Consider the following 17,417-nt stretch of genomic DNA (forward strand, 5'->3'; position numbering starts at 1 on the left):
ATTTATGAAGAAATAAAGATAAAAAATAATAAAAACTGAATAAAAAATAAGAGAGAGAGAAAAAATATTTTAAAAATTAAGAAACAAAATAGTTAACAAAATGTGTATATATATATATATATAATCTATTATCTTTATTAATTAATAGTATAAATATCAACTAAATTTTCTATCATTCGAACTCCTTTTATATTTTCCCTTTCATATAATAAATAGTTAATGACATATTTAATATTGTATTAATATTATAAAATGACAATTAGATAAATGTTTCTTTTTATTAAAACATTAAACAGAAAAGGACAGATCGATGTAGAGTAACGTGTTTCTATATATTCTTCCTGTTCTATTTTATTTGGTGTGTTTTAATTTGATTGTGGTTCAACAATATTAATATAATATTAAATTTATTTTATTATAGTCTTAATAATTATTAATATATATTTTAATTATTAATAAAAATTCAAAAGATTTAATGGTATATTGAGATGCTTCATTATTTATTTTTATATCATATTTTTTGAAGTCTCATATCAAAATTTTAAATGTGAAACAAAATGGGACCAGACTACCAGAGAATACCACTTTATTACCAATATATTATATTTTTGAGAATTTTTTTCTTTTAATAGTTTAAATTTCATAACAATTATTGTACAATTTCTTAATATATCATTTACATTTCATATTAATTAGATATACTCCTTTTATATTTTTGATCCCTTAATAAAAATTGTAAAATATAATTGAAATAGAATAGTTTTTATTTATTTATTAAAAAGTTAAAAAAATGATATAGAAACTAATTTTTTTTCTTTGTATGTAGCACCTTAATTATTACCAAGATGTTAGTTTATGTTGGGAAGCAAGTGCATATGCATGAAAGCATTAAGAAGAAGATAAAATAAAAAGGCATTAGAGAGTGTTTATGATGAACGATGGCATGACTAATAATGATGTATTGTTAGCATTCCATTGCCATGGTCGAAACTTGAAAGTTGAAAGTGGGATTATGGGATGGGCCCCACTTGATTAGCACGGTAATTTTCTTGGCCCAACAAAAGCAAGAGGAGACTAAAATCTTATCTTCACTGCCACACCCCACACTTATCATTCCATTCCATTCCAGTGAAAATTAAAACCCTTCGCTCCCACACGTGTCAACCCCTCCTTCATTTGGAATCCCACGTGTCAACCTCTCAACGGCCAGAATTCCAGTTCACGTCATCATCGCAAACCCACTCCCTCCCCCATACACGCGCCGCCACCTCACTCCACAACCTGAAACCCTCTCACGGAAAATACCAAAATGCCCCTCAAACCCTACACGTCGCCACGCCATTGGATCGCAAAATGAACCCGCGCGCAGGGGATCACTCCCCGCCCCCGTACCGGTATAAAACATGGGCCTCACTCTTATGTGGGGTAACAAAACAAAAACATTTCGTCCCAACTCATATAACATGTTCTTCTGTGGAACAAGCCATAGCCATAACATATAACCACCACTTGAAACAAAGAACCCATCTCACTGGAAAAAAAACACACACAAAAACCAAGCTTTCTTCCGTGCCCATGGAGAGCACCGACTCATCCACAGGTTCGCAACAACCCAACCTGCCACCGGGGTTCCGCTTCCACCCCACCGACGAGGAGCTCGTCGTTCACTACCTCAAGAAAAAAGCAGCTTCTGCTCCTCTTCCGGTAGCCATAATCGCCGAGGTTGATCTCTACAAGTTCGATCCGTGGGAGCTACCCGGTTGGTTCAATTTCCTCCAATCAATACAAAGAATCAAACTTTACGTTCATAACTAAAATGGGTTTGTCTTATTTTTTTGTTTGTGCTATATTTTTTCTTCTTTTCTTTTTTGGCGGTTTGGCTTGGCAGCTAAGGCCACGTTTGGGGAGCAGGAGTGGTACTTCTTTAGTCCTCGGGACAGGAAGTATCCGAACGGGGCGAGGCCAAACAGGGCGGCCACATCTGGGTATTGGAAAGCGACGGGGACTGATAAGCCTGTGTTGACCTCTGGAGGAACCCAAAAGGTTGGGGTGAAGAAGGCTTTGGTTTTCTATGGAGGGAAGCCCCCAAGAGGTATCAAAACCAATTGGATCATGCATGAGTATAGGCTTGCTGATAACAAGCCTAACAATAGGCCTCCTGGCTGTGACTTGGGCAACAAGAAAAACTCTCTCAGGGTAATTCATTATAATCTAATTTATATGCATGTCACACGTTCAATACAATTTCATCATCTTACCACATCTTAATATCATATAAAGATGTGTTGACATGAAGAGTTCCTATTGAATGTTTTAAAAAGTGTTTTGTACCCTTATCAGAATTACAATTTTATTTCAATAATATGTGTAATAAGGTTTAGCATTAAAGGATTACACAAGTCACTAAAGTAAAATTCTAATTATGATCGAAGAATAATAGTACATGTGGAATCTGAGGTTTGTGTTTTTGTTTTGTTTATGTTAGTATTATGTCGCCTTTTTCTTTGGCCCTTTGGATTGCTGAATTTTGTGCTTGTGAATTTTGTGTTGGTGTGTGTCTAGCTTGATGATTGGGTGCTGTGCCGAATCTACAAGAAGAGCAACACGCATAGGTCTCCTATGGAGCATGAGAGGGAAGATTCAATGGAAGACATGATTGGAGGGGTTCCTCCTTCGATGAACCTGAGCCACATGAATGCGAGGTTTCATCTTTCGAAGATGTCCACCACAGGCTACAACAGTGCATTGTTGGAAAATGACCAGAACTTGTTGGAAGGGATGATGATGAACACAAGCACAACCACACCTGGTGCCATGTCATCTCAGTTGGGGGGCTCAAACTCCAAGCCAGAGCTCTCTTTTGTGCCAACCATGACTCACTCTTCAAACACTTCCAAAAGGACACTCTCGTCGCTGTATTGGAACGATGAGGACGTGGCTGGCACGTCCTCATCGAACAAAAGGTTCAATTTGGAAAGTGGAGATAACAATCATGGAAGTGTTGTGAGGACTGATCAAGAGAATGGCACTGCTAACTCTATTGCCACTCTGCTCAACCAGCTCCCTCAAACCCCTTCATTGCACCAACAATCAATGTTGGGATCATTAGGAGATGGATTACTAAGGACAACATATCAAATACCAGGAATGAATTGGTATGCTTAGATCGATATATGGTTTATTTATTGATGAAGAAAATATATAAGAAGGATATGAATATGATCCTCAGCTGGTGGAACCTTACACTATATACTCTCTTAATGCTGCCAATTAATTAAATTGTAAAGATTTTAATGGGATATTGAGATTTTGGTTGTTAGGAATTTGGAAAGAAGTTGTTAGAGTTTGATCAATTAGATGGGCCTCATCAAACTTCGAACTCATCCATTGGAGGTAGCTGCAGGCAATAACAACACGAAAGGTGAGGCCATGGATATTTTTAGTTCAACTTAAATATAGCTTTATACACATATATAGATATTTGCTTGTTCTATTGGTATGTAAATAAAAAAATGGTGGTGTGCTCTTCATGTACAAATATTCAAAAGAGATAAAAGATTTCAACTCAGCTGTTATATATATACCTCGATTTAGGATACAAATTAATGAGCTTTCTGTAAATCATATATACTGTCGAACACGATCTATTGATATATGAATTAAAAAACAAAATGGTTACTGTGGTTTGTAATCAATGTATTGTGTATTGTTCTCTCAAGAGCTTCATATATATTGATTTAATTCTAATTGGTTTTATCTGTGAATTACTATAACGAGATTTTTATTTGTTTAAGAATAATATATGGTATACCGAATTCTCGATCACGTCTGTGCATGTAACCTAGCTAGAAGGTCGTCAATCATATTCACATCTTTATCCTTTTTCTCAGAATTATTCCCGACGAATCTAATTGAGTTGGAACATGTGTATCAGTAAATAAACACATATAAAGTATGCGATATTAATTTGTTTGTTATGAAATAATTTGTTGGGAAAAGAAGCAGCCTTCAAACAGCCACAGCGGAAGCACACACACAAAAATAGAGAAACAAAAACAAACTCATTTTATTTCTCTCTACTTACAATTTTTACAAGGACAAAATTGCAAACCCTCTCACTCACAAGTTTTCTGGAAAAACTTGGAAACCTTCATACACAAGTTTTCTGGAAAAACTTGAAAACCCTCTCATGACACACAACTACCCAAGTCCCCAATACACCCATTGGAACCTATGTTGTTGTGGTGATTAAACACAAACCCTCACCCTTTATTTATAGTAGTAATCTACCACTACCCTTCTTCAAACTACCCAATGTGGGACTTTGGAGGATACCCACACACTTTGGGCACAACATTCCTCCCTTCAAAACTACCCAATGTGGGACTTTGGAGGATACCCACACACTTTGGGCACAACATTCCTCCCTTCAAGACTCTCCAATGTGGGACTTTGGAGGATACCCACTCTTTGGGCACAACATTCCTCCCTTCATCCAAAGTCTCACATTAACCCATCATCATTCACAAGTTTTCTGGCAAAGCTTGGAAACCCTCCTTCACAAGTTTTTCTGGCGAAACTTGGAAACCCACTTTCTCTTCATAAGTTTTATGGGTAAAACTTGAAAACCCCTTCCCACAAGTTTTCTGGCTAAACTTGGAAACCCACCTCCATATGACCTCCTCGGTACACTGCTTCTCTTCCTCCCTGGTACACTGCTCCATCATCGAGCCGGTCACCCGATCAAACCAGGCTCTGATACCACTGTTGGGAAAAGAAGCAGCCTTCAAACAGCCACAGCGGAAGCACACACACAAAAATAGAGAAACAAAAACAAACTCATTTTATTTCTCTCTACTTACAATTTTTACAAGGACAAAATTGCAAACCCTCTCACTCACAAGTTTTCTGGAAAAACTTGGAAACCTTCATACACAAGTTTTCTGGAAAAACTTGAAAACCCTCTCATGACACACAACTACCCAAGTCCCCAATACACCCATTGGAACCTATGTTGTTGTGGTGATTAAACACAAACCCTCACCCTTTATTTATAGTAGTAATCTACCACTACCCTTCTTCAAACTACCCAATGTGGGACTTTGGAGGATACCCACACACTTTGGGCACAACATTCCTCCCTTCAAAACTACCCAATGTGGGACTTTGGAGGATACCCACACACTTTGGGCACAACATTCCTCCCTTCAAGACTCTCCAATGTGGGACTTTGGAGGATACCCACTCTTTGGGCACAACATAATTTTCACCACGTCCTATGAGATGTAGGAATATGATTTTCACCATGTTATGAAATGACTTCTCTGATTTATACGCACCAAGTCAGTTTATGAATTTTGTTCCAACAGATCTCGTACTCAATTTGAAAACGAAATTTTTCTCATATATTATATATTATTCTATAATTGATGGTTTTTGTCTTATACTATATTAATCAAAAAATAGTGATTATAAATTAAAAAAATCAATTATCAATAGTTAATTATGACAATTCATTATTTTTATTCCTGATACATAAAGACAATAAATATGCTAATCATGACCCCTTCACGTATTATTTTAATATATGATGTTAATTATTACTGGAGCAAAATGCCATCTATGGAGCTATGATCTAATAAGTCCTAGTGGATGTTGATGCACTGCCTATAGAAGATCGAGTTAATTAATTAAGCTTATCACATTATTTGAATTCTGAATGTTATTAAAATATCTGTGGCTAGTGATGCCATGATTCCATGATTATCCAGGCTAGTTTTCATGCTGTCAATTTTTGTTTCCCAATTTTCTCCCTTCCAAAAATGTCATTGACTAGTACAGCCCATATCTCAGGATAAGTTACCCTTTTCCATTCTTTTTTCACTACAAATCCAGTACAAATAAATTCACACAGATAATTCAAGTATGCCTCATCTGCACAAATTCTGACACTTCACCCTACCTAATCATAGTCAATTTGACATGCGCACATCAAATTTCTCGATGACGTGTCTCTGCATATAGTAAGATAATATCAAATTAATTTCCCAGAATTCGATGGTAAAAAGAGAATATATAATGAAGATTTTAAACCTAATTACTATACCATTAAAGAGTTAAATTTCTTTAAGTAAGAAAAATGTTGAGAAGAAAAATCATAATATCAATCACTATTGATCATTGAAAAGATTAGTGACAAGTCAAGAAGCGATCATAGGGAAATTAACATCATCACCTTAACGATAGATTAAAGGTAATTAATTTCACATGAGCAGAAGCCAATGAGTAAAGATTTGCTTGGATACATCTCTTTCGTGACAGACACCCAGATAACAGCAATAACAAAATTTTCAAACCTGCACTTCAATGCAGGATTGTAAGCTATGGTCAATAATAGATCATGACTGTTAAAGAGAAAAAGAATTAAAAAATACTATACTGTGAGGGGAGAAAAAGTTGAATTAATATTATTATTCTTTTTTAACCTTTAGGTTTGATTGAATCTGAAAAGGGTATGAAGATATTTGATATTTGAGCATGGGTGTCATTTTCTATCGTGGGAGTGATAAGACGTAGTTAACTATATTCCACCACCCAGAGGTCACGCAAATAGACAACAAAGTCGACCTCACTAGCAGCTAGCTTTCTTTCTGGCTTGACTCTAAGGGACCATTCTTGCTATCATCTAAAGGAATCATTATCCTAATACCACACAAATTTAATTGCATTCCCTTCTCAGGAAAGAATACAAATCAACTTTATAAAATTTAGCATCATTTGCGCTTCATTTTGGAATAGATATCATAACGATATATTGCACTATTCTGCATCATGCTTTCTCACACCCTAAATCCATCCATATGCGAAATTTCAAAATACAAAATACCCACGCATGCATACACCCGCTTCCTCACTACACTGAAAAAGTAAACCAGAAAAACCCTTCATTTATCCACACTTTTGTTTCTCTTTATTTCTATATGTCATATATCATGTTACCTATTATACATATAATTTCTTCTTTTTTTCCCTCTCTCATGACTAGGTGTATTCAATATACCATTTGATGTGTTTGAAAATCAAATTTAAAGCCGTAAACTATGCAAGCTGCCCGTAACTTGTCAAATTAAAATTATTTTATCAACTTTTATATATTAAACTTAAGTATAACCGCGTAATACACAGTCCACTTTTAGATCAAAGAACTTTTAAGATTCATTTTTGTATCATTGGACGTGTGTGTTGACTAAGATTAATCGGTATGCATTTATATTATTAAATACACCAAAAAGAATAGTTTTATTGCACATGATACAGTCTTGCTCGAACTTTTGAATATAGTCTTTTAATTTGAATTTTAAAATTTTAACATTTGTATAGACATCAAAATAATTTTATAATTTCTTTCTCTTTATGAAAAGTCTTATATCTTTAGTTTATTCCTATTTAATAAAAGGCTAATTTTTTGGTCTAAGTCTCCTATAATTTTTAATTCACAAAAGTTGATATATTTTTACCGTGAAATTTAATCTTTCATTTAAAACTAATTATTTAATTTTTTCAATATATTATTTTAGTGTTGATTTTGAGATGACATGGTTAACTATGACGTTACTCATTAATGTTGATGTGGACATAAATGATTGATGTTGTATCCTGATATTGATGTAGTAGTGACACTGATGTGGATAGATAGGGATGCTAATGTGATATTGACTTGTTTATATAATTCAATCGTTGAATTAAAGATCTTTAATATATAGATTAAATTTATAAATTTTTTAAAATTAAAAATTATTTAATACTTTATTTTATTAATTCAAATTGACTGATAATTGTAAAAATTATTTTGAACATTGACTTTATATAATGAAATTATCGATCATATTATTTTCAAATTTTTTAAAATTTATAAATTTGATTTATGCATTAAGAACTTTTAATTCAACAGTTAAATTATTAAAATTTGATATAGAACATAAGTTATTGAGTGAAGTAAATCTACCAAAACTTACTATTGAAGTAAATAGATCTCTTCGATATATGTATATATGTGTGTGCACCTAAACCCTAAATCACAAAAAGTCTCTTTGAATACAAATTATAAGAGTTTTTTTTAGGGTTTCTCTACTACAAAAATATTTATTTTTTATGAGAAAACTCTATTAAAAAAATTATAAAATTGTACCCTAATAGACTTTAAGAAATTATAATATTGAAACAGATAATATAATATAAGAAATGTGGTAAAAATAAATAGAGAGATGGAAGAGAAAAGGAAACATTAAAAGTGAATAGGGTTTATATTCATCGTATGAAAAAATATTAAAAGTGAATAGGGTAAATTTATTCATCAAATATTTTATTTTAATTATAAAGTAGTAAATTACTCAAATTTATATGTAAATTAATAAAAATAAATGTTAATTTTAATATTTAATTATATATATATATATATATAAATATATAAATATAAAGTAATGTGTTAATGTAATTAACTTTTGGAAAAGTTTGATGAGAGAACTATTATAAAAGTTGAATGTAGGATGGTATGAGATAATTTTATTTTATATAAATTTTAATTTTTTCTTGTTATAATATTTAATTTGTAATTTATTTTTAATTTTTAATTTTAATTTTATAATTTTATTTTTTCAATTTTATAAAATTTATAATTTTGATCTTTTTCACTAAATATTCATTATTGTCCATTAAAAAATGTTAATAATGTTCCAACATTAAATAGATGATATAATTAATATTTAACCTAAATTTTACTTTTAATTTCCTTTTTAATCTTATCAAAGTAGAAAAATAAGATGAAAATAAAATTAAGAATTAAAAATATAATTATATTAAATATTATTAAATATTAATTATCATATCATATAATGTCAAGTTACGACTAATTATTGTAATTTTAACAATCAATAAATAAAAATTTTATAAAGAAATCAAAATTACATATTTTATAAAATTGAAGGCTAAATTACATAATTAAAAAAAATAAAAGACCAAAATTTTATATTAAATACTATAAAAAAAAGGTTATTCTCCAATAAATACTCATAAAAAAAACTTATCTAAACTAGTCTTAATAATATGAAGTGTCATAAAATTTGTCTCGTTTTTTACGTAGACCGAAAAACTAAAGTGATCGTTTTTACGACTTAGAAATTAATATCAAATTTAATTATATGATTAATAAACTAAATTGATGCTTTTTTATAACTTGGAAACTAAATGAACGTTATTTTTTTAAAATGGTTAAATAAATATGACCTTTTATATATTTGAAAAGATAGGTTTTTATATTTAAACTAATTGTATGACAAGTAACCAAAAAACAAAATAAACTAAATTTATGGCAATGAAAAATTGGAAGACTGATGCAGTAATTCACATTTAGACACAGAGAATATTATTGTCTTTATCATACAAATCAATTCTAGCACTATTTCACCGATAAACAAGAGAACGAAATGGAAAAAGTTTGAGAGGTGGAGTGATTTGGAAGATGAGGAGAAATATCTATCTATATGGTTTTTGACTTCTTGTGTTTATTTCAATAATTGAGGGCATCAGTGTGTTCCTTTTCATGGATGGAACTTGTCGATCGAAAAGAAAAGAATGAAAGTCGATCTTTGAATCTTGATTGATGGGTTCGTATATATGTATATATCCAGCTAATTAAATAAAACAAAAACCATGCAAGTTAAAGATAATTAATTAATAATTATTAAATACTTGTGTTAAGTCAAATTTGGCACAACCCCACCACCACAGGGCACGTAGGTCAAGTCCCTCCCTCCCATATAAATACTACTTGTGTTAGGCCTCTCTGCCTTTGGCAACACTGAATCATTTGGGGGAAAAGCAAAATCAGAACCCACTTTGGCATATATGTAATAGAGTGTGGCAATCATAAAAGTTGTACTATATGCCCTACAAATTTGTTGATATATTATAAAAGATAAGCCAGGATGTCCTAAAAAAATAAATTACAATAGTATAGCCTTTTGGTTATGTGTACTTATAGCTAGATACATGTTCAAAAAATAACTAAAACAAAAATAAATTATTATAAAAGTATAAAAGTTTTCAATGATTTTCCTTTGGTTTAAGTAATTATTAGAAGCATTAACTAATATATATATTTAGGTGTCTTTGGTTAGCTTGTTGGAAAATCGTTGAGAAAAGCCCAATTGGATATTGAGTTTTTAAACTATCTTCGTTAAAAGTCTCTTCACAAAATGTAGTGGAAAATGGGTAAATCTAATTTAACACAGCTCTTCCTGATCTACCAAAAATTAGATGGAGGTTGTTTAACTTTAGTATGTTACTAAAAAAAATACTAAACATATTTCTCATTTTAATTATATTTCTCATTTTTGAAAATTAAAAATCTCATACGGGTTGAATTGATTTTTTAGTTAAAAAATAAATAAAATTAGACTGATATTAGTTATTAACTCTATCTAAGTTTTTGCATTGCTTGCCAATTTTTATAAAAATATCCTTGATAAAAGCTAATTTTCATAACTTAAAATTATATGAAAACTAACTTTCATTATGTATCTTGACAAGTAACAACATATACACCATGGAAACTAGTTTTCATAATGAATTCATACATTACAAAAGTTAGTTTTTGTCAAATAAATGATGTACTAAACTTTTTCTAAAATAATCTATTCCCTTTTTAAAAGGAATCAATTCCCACCCCTTAAACAATCTTGAGACTTCACTAATTTCTTTTTCGTATTTCACTAGATTTTTCTTGTACTTCTCTTTGTACTCTCTCATTTTCTTCATTTATGACCATTTAGAGTGAGATTTTGACTCATCATTCTCCATTTTTCACTTTTAACCATCAAAATTTTCTTCATTTTCACTATTTATTTGAGATTCATGGCACCTAGATAGAGAAAGAAAAAGAACATTGTTGGAGCTAGCAACTTGATAACTGTCTTAATTACCTCAAACTGTGTGCATTTCATAGACAATTATCTTATTTTCTTTCAAAATTAGATCTTTTGCTCGCTCTTTTCATCAAATTTTAGTATTTTGTGAATTATCTGTATGTAGGACTTAATCTTGTTAATTTTAGGGCATTTTGATCTAGCTAATCAATCTTTCTCTTTGAGGTGCTGATAACCATTGGTTCTGAAAGATCGTGAAAATGGGGAAGTGATAGGGCAGTCACATGAAGCCAATTCTTCACAGCCTGACTTTCGCACAACGATTGTAGAATTATGTGACACACCATTTTGAAGCCATTTCTTCTCAACTTGATTTTTGTGCAGCATACTAAGAGCCACGTGGCGATTGTTCTTAAAGTCATGTTTTCGCCTATTGATTGTTGTGTCAAGCCGTCAAGCGGTTGAGGACAAGAAAGTATCATAGCACCTGAGGATTACATTTCCTCTTTAGGAATTATTGTTAGTTCTGTTTTAAAAGGAATGATGGGAAAAGAATAGAGTATCAATTAGAAAATACGTTATTGTTTCATTGTTGTGTGAGTTGGGAAAAAACAATCATCTTCCTCTTCATTGTTATTGATTTTCTGGTGGTTGCTCATGAGAACTAATCTTAACATTGTTGGGGTTAAATGTAACTAAACTCACTTTTATGTATTTATTGTGATGAATATATTTATCTTTATACTTCAATATTAGTGTACTTATTTTTGTGTTTAATGCTTATTATGGATTGATTATCCATATCTTGTTTTATAGTTTTAATTTTCATTGAAAAATGTTCTCTTAACCTTGAACTGAAGTAATACGCCTGATGAACCTTGTTTTCAAAATGAATATGAATCATTAGAACCTTTGAAGATATTGCTTAATGCAATTTACTTTATCAAATGATCATGAGATTGACATTTAATAAAGGAACTTAATTCTTTCTTTTTAAGGGATTAGGGTTAAAAAAACATTTACAATAGGATGTAATTTTGAAGTTCAAAGATAATATATGTTTACTATCTTATGAAAATATGTGAGTTTAGTGAAATCTAACCCCAACATGTTAACCACACTTGGAAAATCTTATTGATATTGTGTCCTTTAGAATCCTTACAAACTACTTTAGATAAGTCTTGTTAAGAAAAGTGCTATAACTTTGTGAATTCAATTATTATTTGTGAAAAAGTTTAAAGACAACAAATTTGTGATAAATTGTTAAATATTACGTAAGTCTTCAAGAGATAGACACTCTACTCATTTTAGAATACTTGAAGGATTTGGTTCACTTTCCAAAAAGATAACACAACTCAACTCCTTCTCCACCACCTCCACCTATGGAGGAACCCTCAGATGTTGTTCAAAGGGTTGATTTCACCATGTTCTTCTCCAATAAGGACTAGATTTAGAGATTCTTGGATTAGTTTCTTCCAATAAGATTGGTGGAGTTTAGATACATGTTTTGTACCTATTTTAGTATTAAGCATTATTTCCTTTCAAGATCTGATCAGACATTCTTTTGTGTCTCTACAAGGAGCTTTCTATCTAGATCTTATGCGAGCCTTTTACTTATACATGAATGTAAATGATTTTGGGTTGATTGTTACAAAATAGCTTAGAGGAGGATTTTGATCACCACTAGTGTAACATCACAAACACACTAAAAAGAGAGATCTAAAGGTTGTACATGTATAAAATTATAACTTGAAGATGACTTAAAAGGAATTGAGTAATATTGTCTATACCAATAAAAAGTTTTTACTTTTCAGTAACTCGTTATTTAAGAATTTAAAATAATTTAAGGATGGGTTACGTGAACAAGAATAAAGCACATTGATATAAATAATTATTAATATTATTTTAGAATCTTAATTAGGGAACCATCTAATTAATTGTAATTGATATACATTTTGAAATTTAAAGAGGATAGTGAATAAACCAAATTTTCAGTTAAATTTAAAATTTATATAAATAAATATCTTAAAATAATATAAATAAAAATAAATAAAAATAAAAATAAAACAAAAAAGACATATATATGTGACATCTTGATTTAGAATGCACTTGTACATTTTTGGTAGGCATCTTATCAATAATTTCAATTCAAATTTAATTAAGGAATTTGTCGTAACTTTTTTAGAAACATTCTTTGCATAAAACATTAAGGCCTTTCATTTAATTAAAATATTATTTAATTACTTTTCTTTCCTTACAATTCATTCACATTTTTTTTATATGTATCGAGCATTCTTACTAATAGTCTTATTAATTTTCATCAATTAAACATATCAAATAATTAATTTACAAGTTGTACGTTGTGTCAATAACACAAGTATAAAATGTTTCATACTTCAATAACAATAAATACATTAAAGTTATAAAATACATGCAACCGAAGAAGGATCTCCATATCTCATCATATTATATATATATATATATATATATATATATATATAGAGAGAGAGAGAGAGAGAGCAATGTAAAGAACATAAATACTTTATAAAATACATCAATGACTAATAAATATAAAATATTGAGATCATATACTAGCCATATTAAATACAAAAAAAAGGGCTAAAACTCAAAGCAGTCACATTCGTACAACATACCTAATAATGTTATACTCCCAACCTCTAAACACCTAATTTGGTCGTTTTAAAGGGTCTCCATTAATTTTTTTCATCAACAATAGCTCTCTAATATGTTTCATTGCCAAACTGTTGAATACCTTAGCAAGTTAATTAGTTATAATCCATCATAATCTATATAAGTAAATGTATGGAGTGAGTTTCACTTATCCTTAGCAATGTCACATGCAAACGAACTTGAAATTTCTACGAAAATCTTATATACCACCACATCGTGGTTTTATAATGTTGTCACTCAAGAGTACAAATGTGCATTCTAATGCATATAACATAAATCTCACCAATTGGGTCCACCGTGTCACTAAAACCTAGTGGTCATACAAGTTCTTTTATGGATGACAAATGAGAGTACATGTTCTACCCTAGTACTCAGTGTAAACACTCTCACCAATCATGACTATGTCTCGCATTTGTTAAGATTTGCCAAGTTGATAAAAGTAAATTCCCTAGTCGCATTGAGTTTCCACAACTTGGCATTTTACTATCCTTAAGGATCCGAAGCTAACAAACATACCTCAAGTACCTTTTATGGTCATCCACATCCTCCTTTGAAGGACACCATCACACACGATATTCTTTCAAGATATTCATCCAAAGTTGTATTCTATAAAGGTACACGGGGGCAACTAGAGAAGCTCACAACTTCATCTCCCAAAATCAATAATTCAAAGTACATAACTTTAATTTGTGGTTATAACATTAACATCTCTACCACACCCATAATTTTGATCTCCCCCACTTAGGTTCGCACAAGAATACACTTGCATAATCCCTTCTTTCTTTTTCATAAAAACACGTCAAGTGCAACACAAACAAACTACATTGTCATATGTACTTTTTGAATAAAAGTGAATGGAAATTTAAATTTTTTTATCTCAATGTCATCACATCCACGACATTGCATAACAATTTATGATAATCAATTACATATTTATACTAATGCACATCAAAAATTCATCACGGGTCTCCATCATAGAGCACCCTTCTAACCATTTAACTTACAATGTCTTATAACTTTTTTTATGAAGTCTTTACCATCTTAATTAACTTTAACTTTCACTTACAATTTCTTTCATAAATTTCTCTAAATTCATAAGTTTTATATCATAGTCCCTTTAGTTATGCTAACATATAAGTATCTTATTAAGTCCTAAACCAAATTTTTTTCTACCACTCATTCACACACTTTCGAGTTTCCAACACAAAAATTGTATGAGGATCACATTCCTTTTGTCCTCTTATTCAATCAACAACAAAATAAGGTCTAAACTTGCTAATTAAATGAAATTAAATCACAAAAATTAAACAATTCATAATAATATTCACAGGTCTCCCTCCAGGGTATAATAAATCAATCATGTACTCCAAATAATCAAACAATATGCTCCAAAGATAATTAATCCAACCAAATTTCATAATTTAACATATGTTGAATTACATGCATAAAAATTATTATACATGATAAATCAACTTTAAAACACATAAAACTTTTCAGGGATACTTCAAACAACATATATTTGGATCATATAAATTCAAAAACTAAAAATTCAACTCTTCAATATTATCTTTGAATTAAATATCTCTGTTGGACTATTTCTGTAAAACAAAGATTGATATTTTTTAAAAATAGTAAACCTTCTTTAAATCTCACGATATTTTATGGAGGTTATATCCAACATTATTGTGTACACATAATTTTCTCACAATTTATGAAGAACTAAAAATATTATTTTTACAATTATTTATCACATTTGGTAGAAAATAGAGCTTACACCATAAATTTATAAATTAATATCAAATCAATTTATAATATTCTATGAAAATTCTAGGAAATTCCCAACATGTATGTACACATTATATATTTTTCCCAACATTTATCTCACACAAAAACTAATTTTCATCAAATTAAAACTTAAGAGGACATATTTCTGAAATTCCAATAAATAATCAAAATCAAATACTTCTAGGGTTTGTAAATTCATAAAATAAAATTGACACATTATAATGACATGTAGAAGGTTTCTATTGCTCCATTTTTCATTAATATCTTATTTAAGTAGTTTAAACAAATAAAAGTAGCACCAGTAAAAATCAACAAAATAGATAAATATACCCATTAAAAATAGTAAATGTGTTTAAACAATTCCCAAAAAAAAACTCTAATAATTTCAGGGACATTATTACACATTATTATATCTCACTTTACCAAGAAGAAGTCACGAAAATTCTAACAAGATTAAATTACAGTAATAAAACAATGAAAATAATTCCTCAATCACTCGAAACAAGTAAGAGATAAAAAAGAATTTCTCTATACTTCTTTAAGAAAATAACAAAGTTCTCCAAATGCTACAAAAGTTATATCCACTTGGAGCCTTCAAGCTCCTCACCAACATACTTGAGATAAAACAAGAATGGAGGTCTCTAGATATGGTTTGATCTTTTGAGAGAAGTTTGAGGTTTTTGAGGGAGATGAGAAAAAATGATAGTTTATCTCACTTGGGGCTAGTGGCTACACTAAATATGAGGGTGGAGAAGCTCTATTATCTATTTATACCTAGAACAACACACACTTAATTAGATTTCTTAATTAGAGTTAGGTTTAGTCTAATTTTAGTCACTAATTTTGGTGTAACTTTACTTTAAAATTAATCTTTAATGGGTTAAATATATAATTAGTTTCATCATATCTTTAATTTAGTTAAGTGTTACTTAAGCCCCATTAATATTAATCACGTTCCAAGTAATCTTAATATATTTTTAAACTCGCTTAATAAAGTTCTTAAAATTTACCAGTACGTCATTAATGAGTTGACCAAATCGTTTTCTTTGACATTTGTTAACTTTTTAATCTAATTTTGACTTTTTTTCTAAATTACTGAATAAATATTCAAATTAGATATTAGTCCAAGTTTCTTTTCACAATTAAGTTAGTCCTTATTTATATTATTTGGTCATGACTAAATATTACTAGTTAACCTCTTTGTATTAATTTAGTACTTGATTTAGCTCAATTAGTCAAATTACTAATTAATTACTCATGAAAAACTTGCTAATTAATTAGTTATAAACTTTATGACTAAATTTATTACTTATGTGCCTTAATTTAGGTCTCTCTATTAAGTGTCAGGTCTTAAACAACTTCTACATGCTTATAAAACCCTTCATCAATGTACACTAGTTCAATTAACTTATATATATTAATTTAATCAAAGATCGAAATTTTTATTTACTTTATTCTAAGTTGTTAATATTCAATTCCTTTGTGTTGAGTTTTCTATTTAAATAAGCTACTATTTCTATATTCTAATCAATAAAAATTTGAAGTGTCACGATAAATATACCCGTATTAAATGTAATAGGAGAAAATTGTCTTATTTACTCCTAGTTTAAGTTAGAGATCTAATTTTAATAAATTGTCCCCAATTTAGATAATTTTGTTTTAATGGGAGGGAGGAGAGAATTTTCTCAATGTTAATAACTTTAGTTTACATTTAAAATGTTAAAAAATGAAAAATAGTTTAGGTTAATTTTAATTCTTAAAGGAAAAAAAATTATAATACCAAATTGATATTTTTTTCATTGACCTGCTCTGATTTTTTATTTTTATCGATATTTATTAAATTTTGACCCATTCTTTTCTATATTGATTTTATGATTTATTTAAATCAGTCATGTGATTGCCCGGCTATGAAAGCTAATAACTTAGGCCTATTTTATCATCTAAAAAAAAGTATCATCAGAAAAGATAATATATGAACATCTGGAAAGTAATTAAATATTTGATCATTAATTAATTAAG

The 17,417-nt window shown here is 29.8% G+C and overlaps 1 protein-coding gene across 1 annotated transcript; it reads left to right on the forward strand.

Moving 5' to 3' along the window:
• The first annotated feature begins 1,410 nt into the window (after nucleotides 1-1,410).
• On the forward strand, nucleotides 1,411-3,568 carry LOC109788342 (NAC transcription factor 56). Its single transcript, XM_020347037.3, has 3 exons — nucleotides 1,411-1,759; nucleotides 1,889-2,196; nucleotides 2,563-3,568. The coding sequence occupies exons 1-3, from the start codon at nucleotides 1,576-1,578 to the stop codon at nucleotides 3,163-3,165; spliced, it is 1,095 nt and encodes a 364-aa protein (XP_020202626.1). The 5' UTR covers nucleotides 1,411-1,575; the 3' UTR covers nucleotides 3,166-3,568.
• Nucleotides 3,569-17,417: the final 13,849 nt, after the last annotated feature.

The sequence above is a fragment of the Cajanus cajan genome, chromosome 10 (genome assembly GCF_000230855.2).
Source record: "Cajanus cajan strain Asha chromosome 10, NIPB_CcT2T_4, whole genome shotgun sequence".
Taxonomy (NCBI): domain Eukaryota; kingdom Viridiplantae; phylum Streptophyta; class Magnoliopsida; order Fabales; family Fabaceae; genus Cajanus; species Cajanus cajan.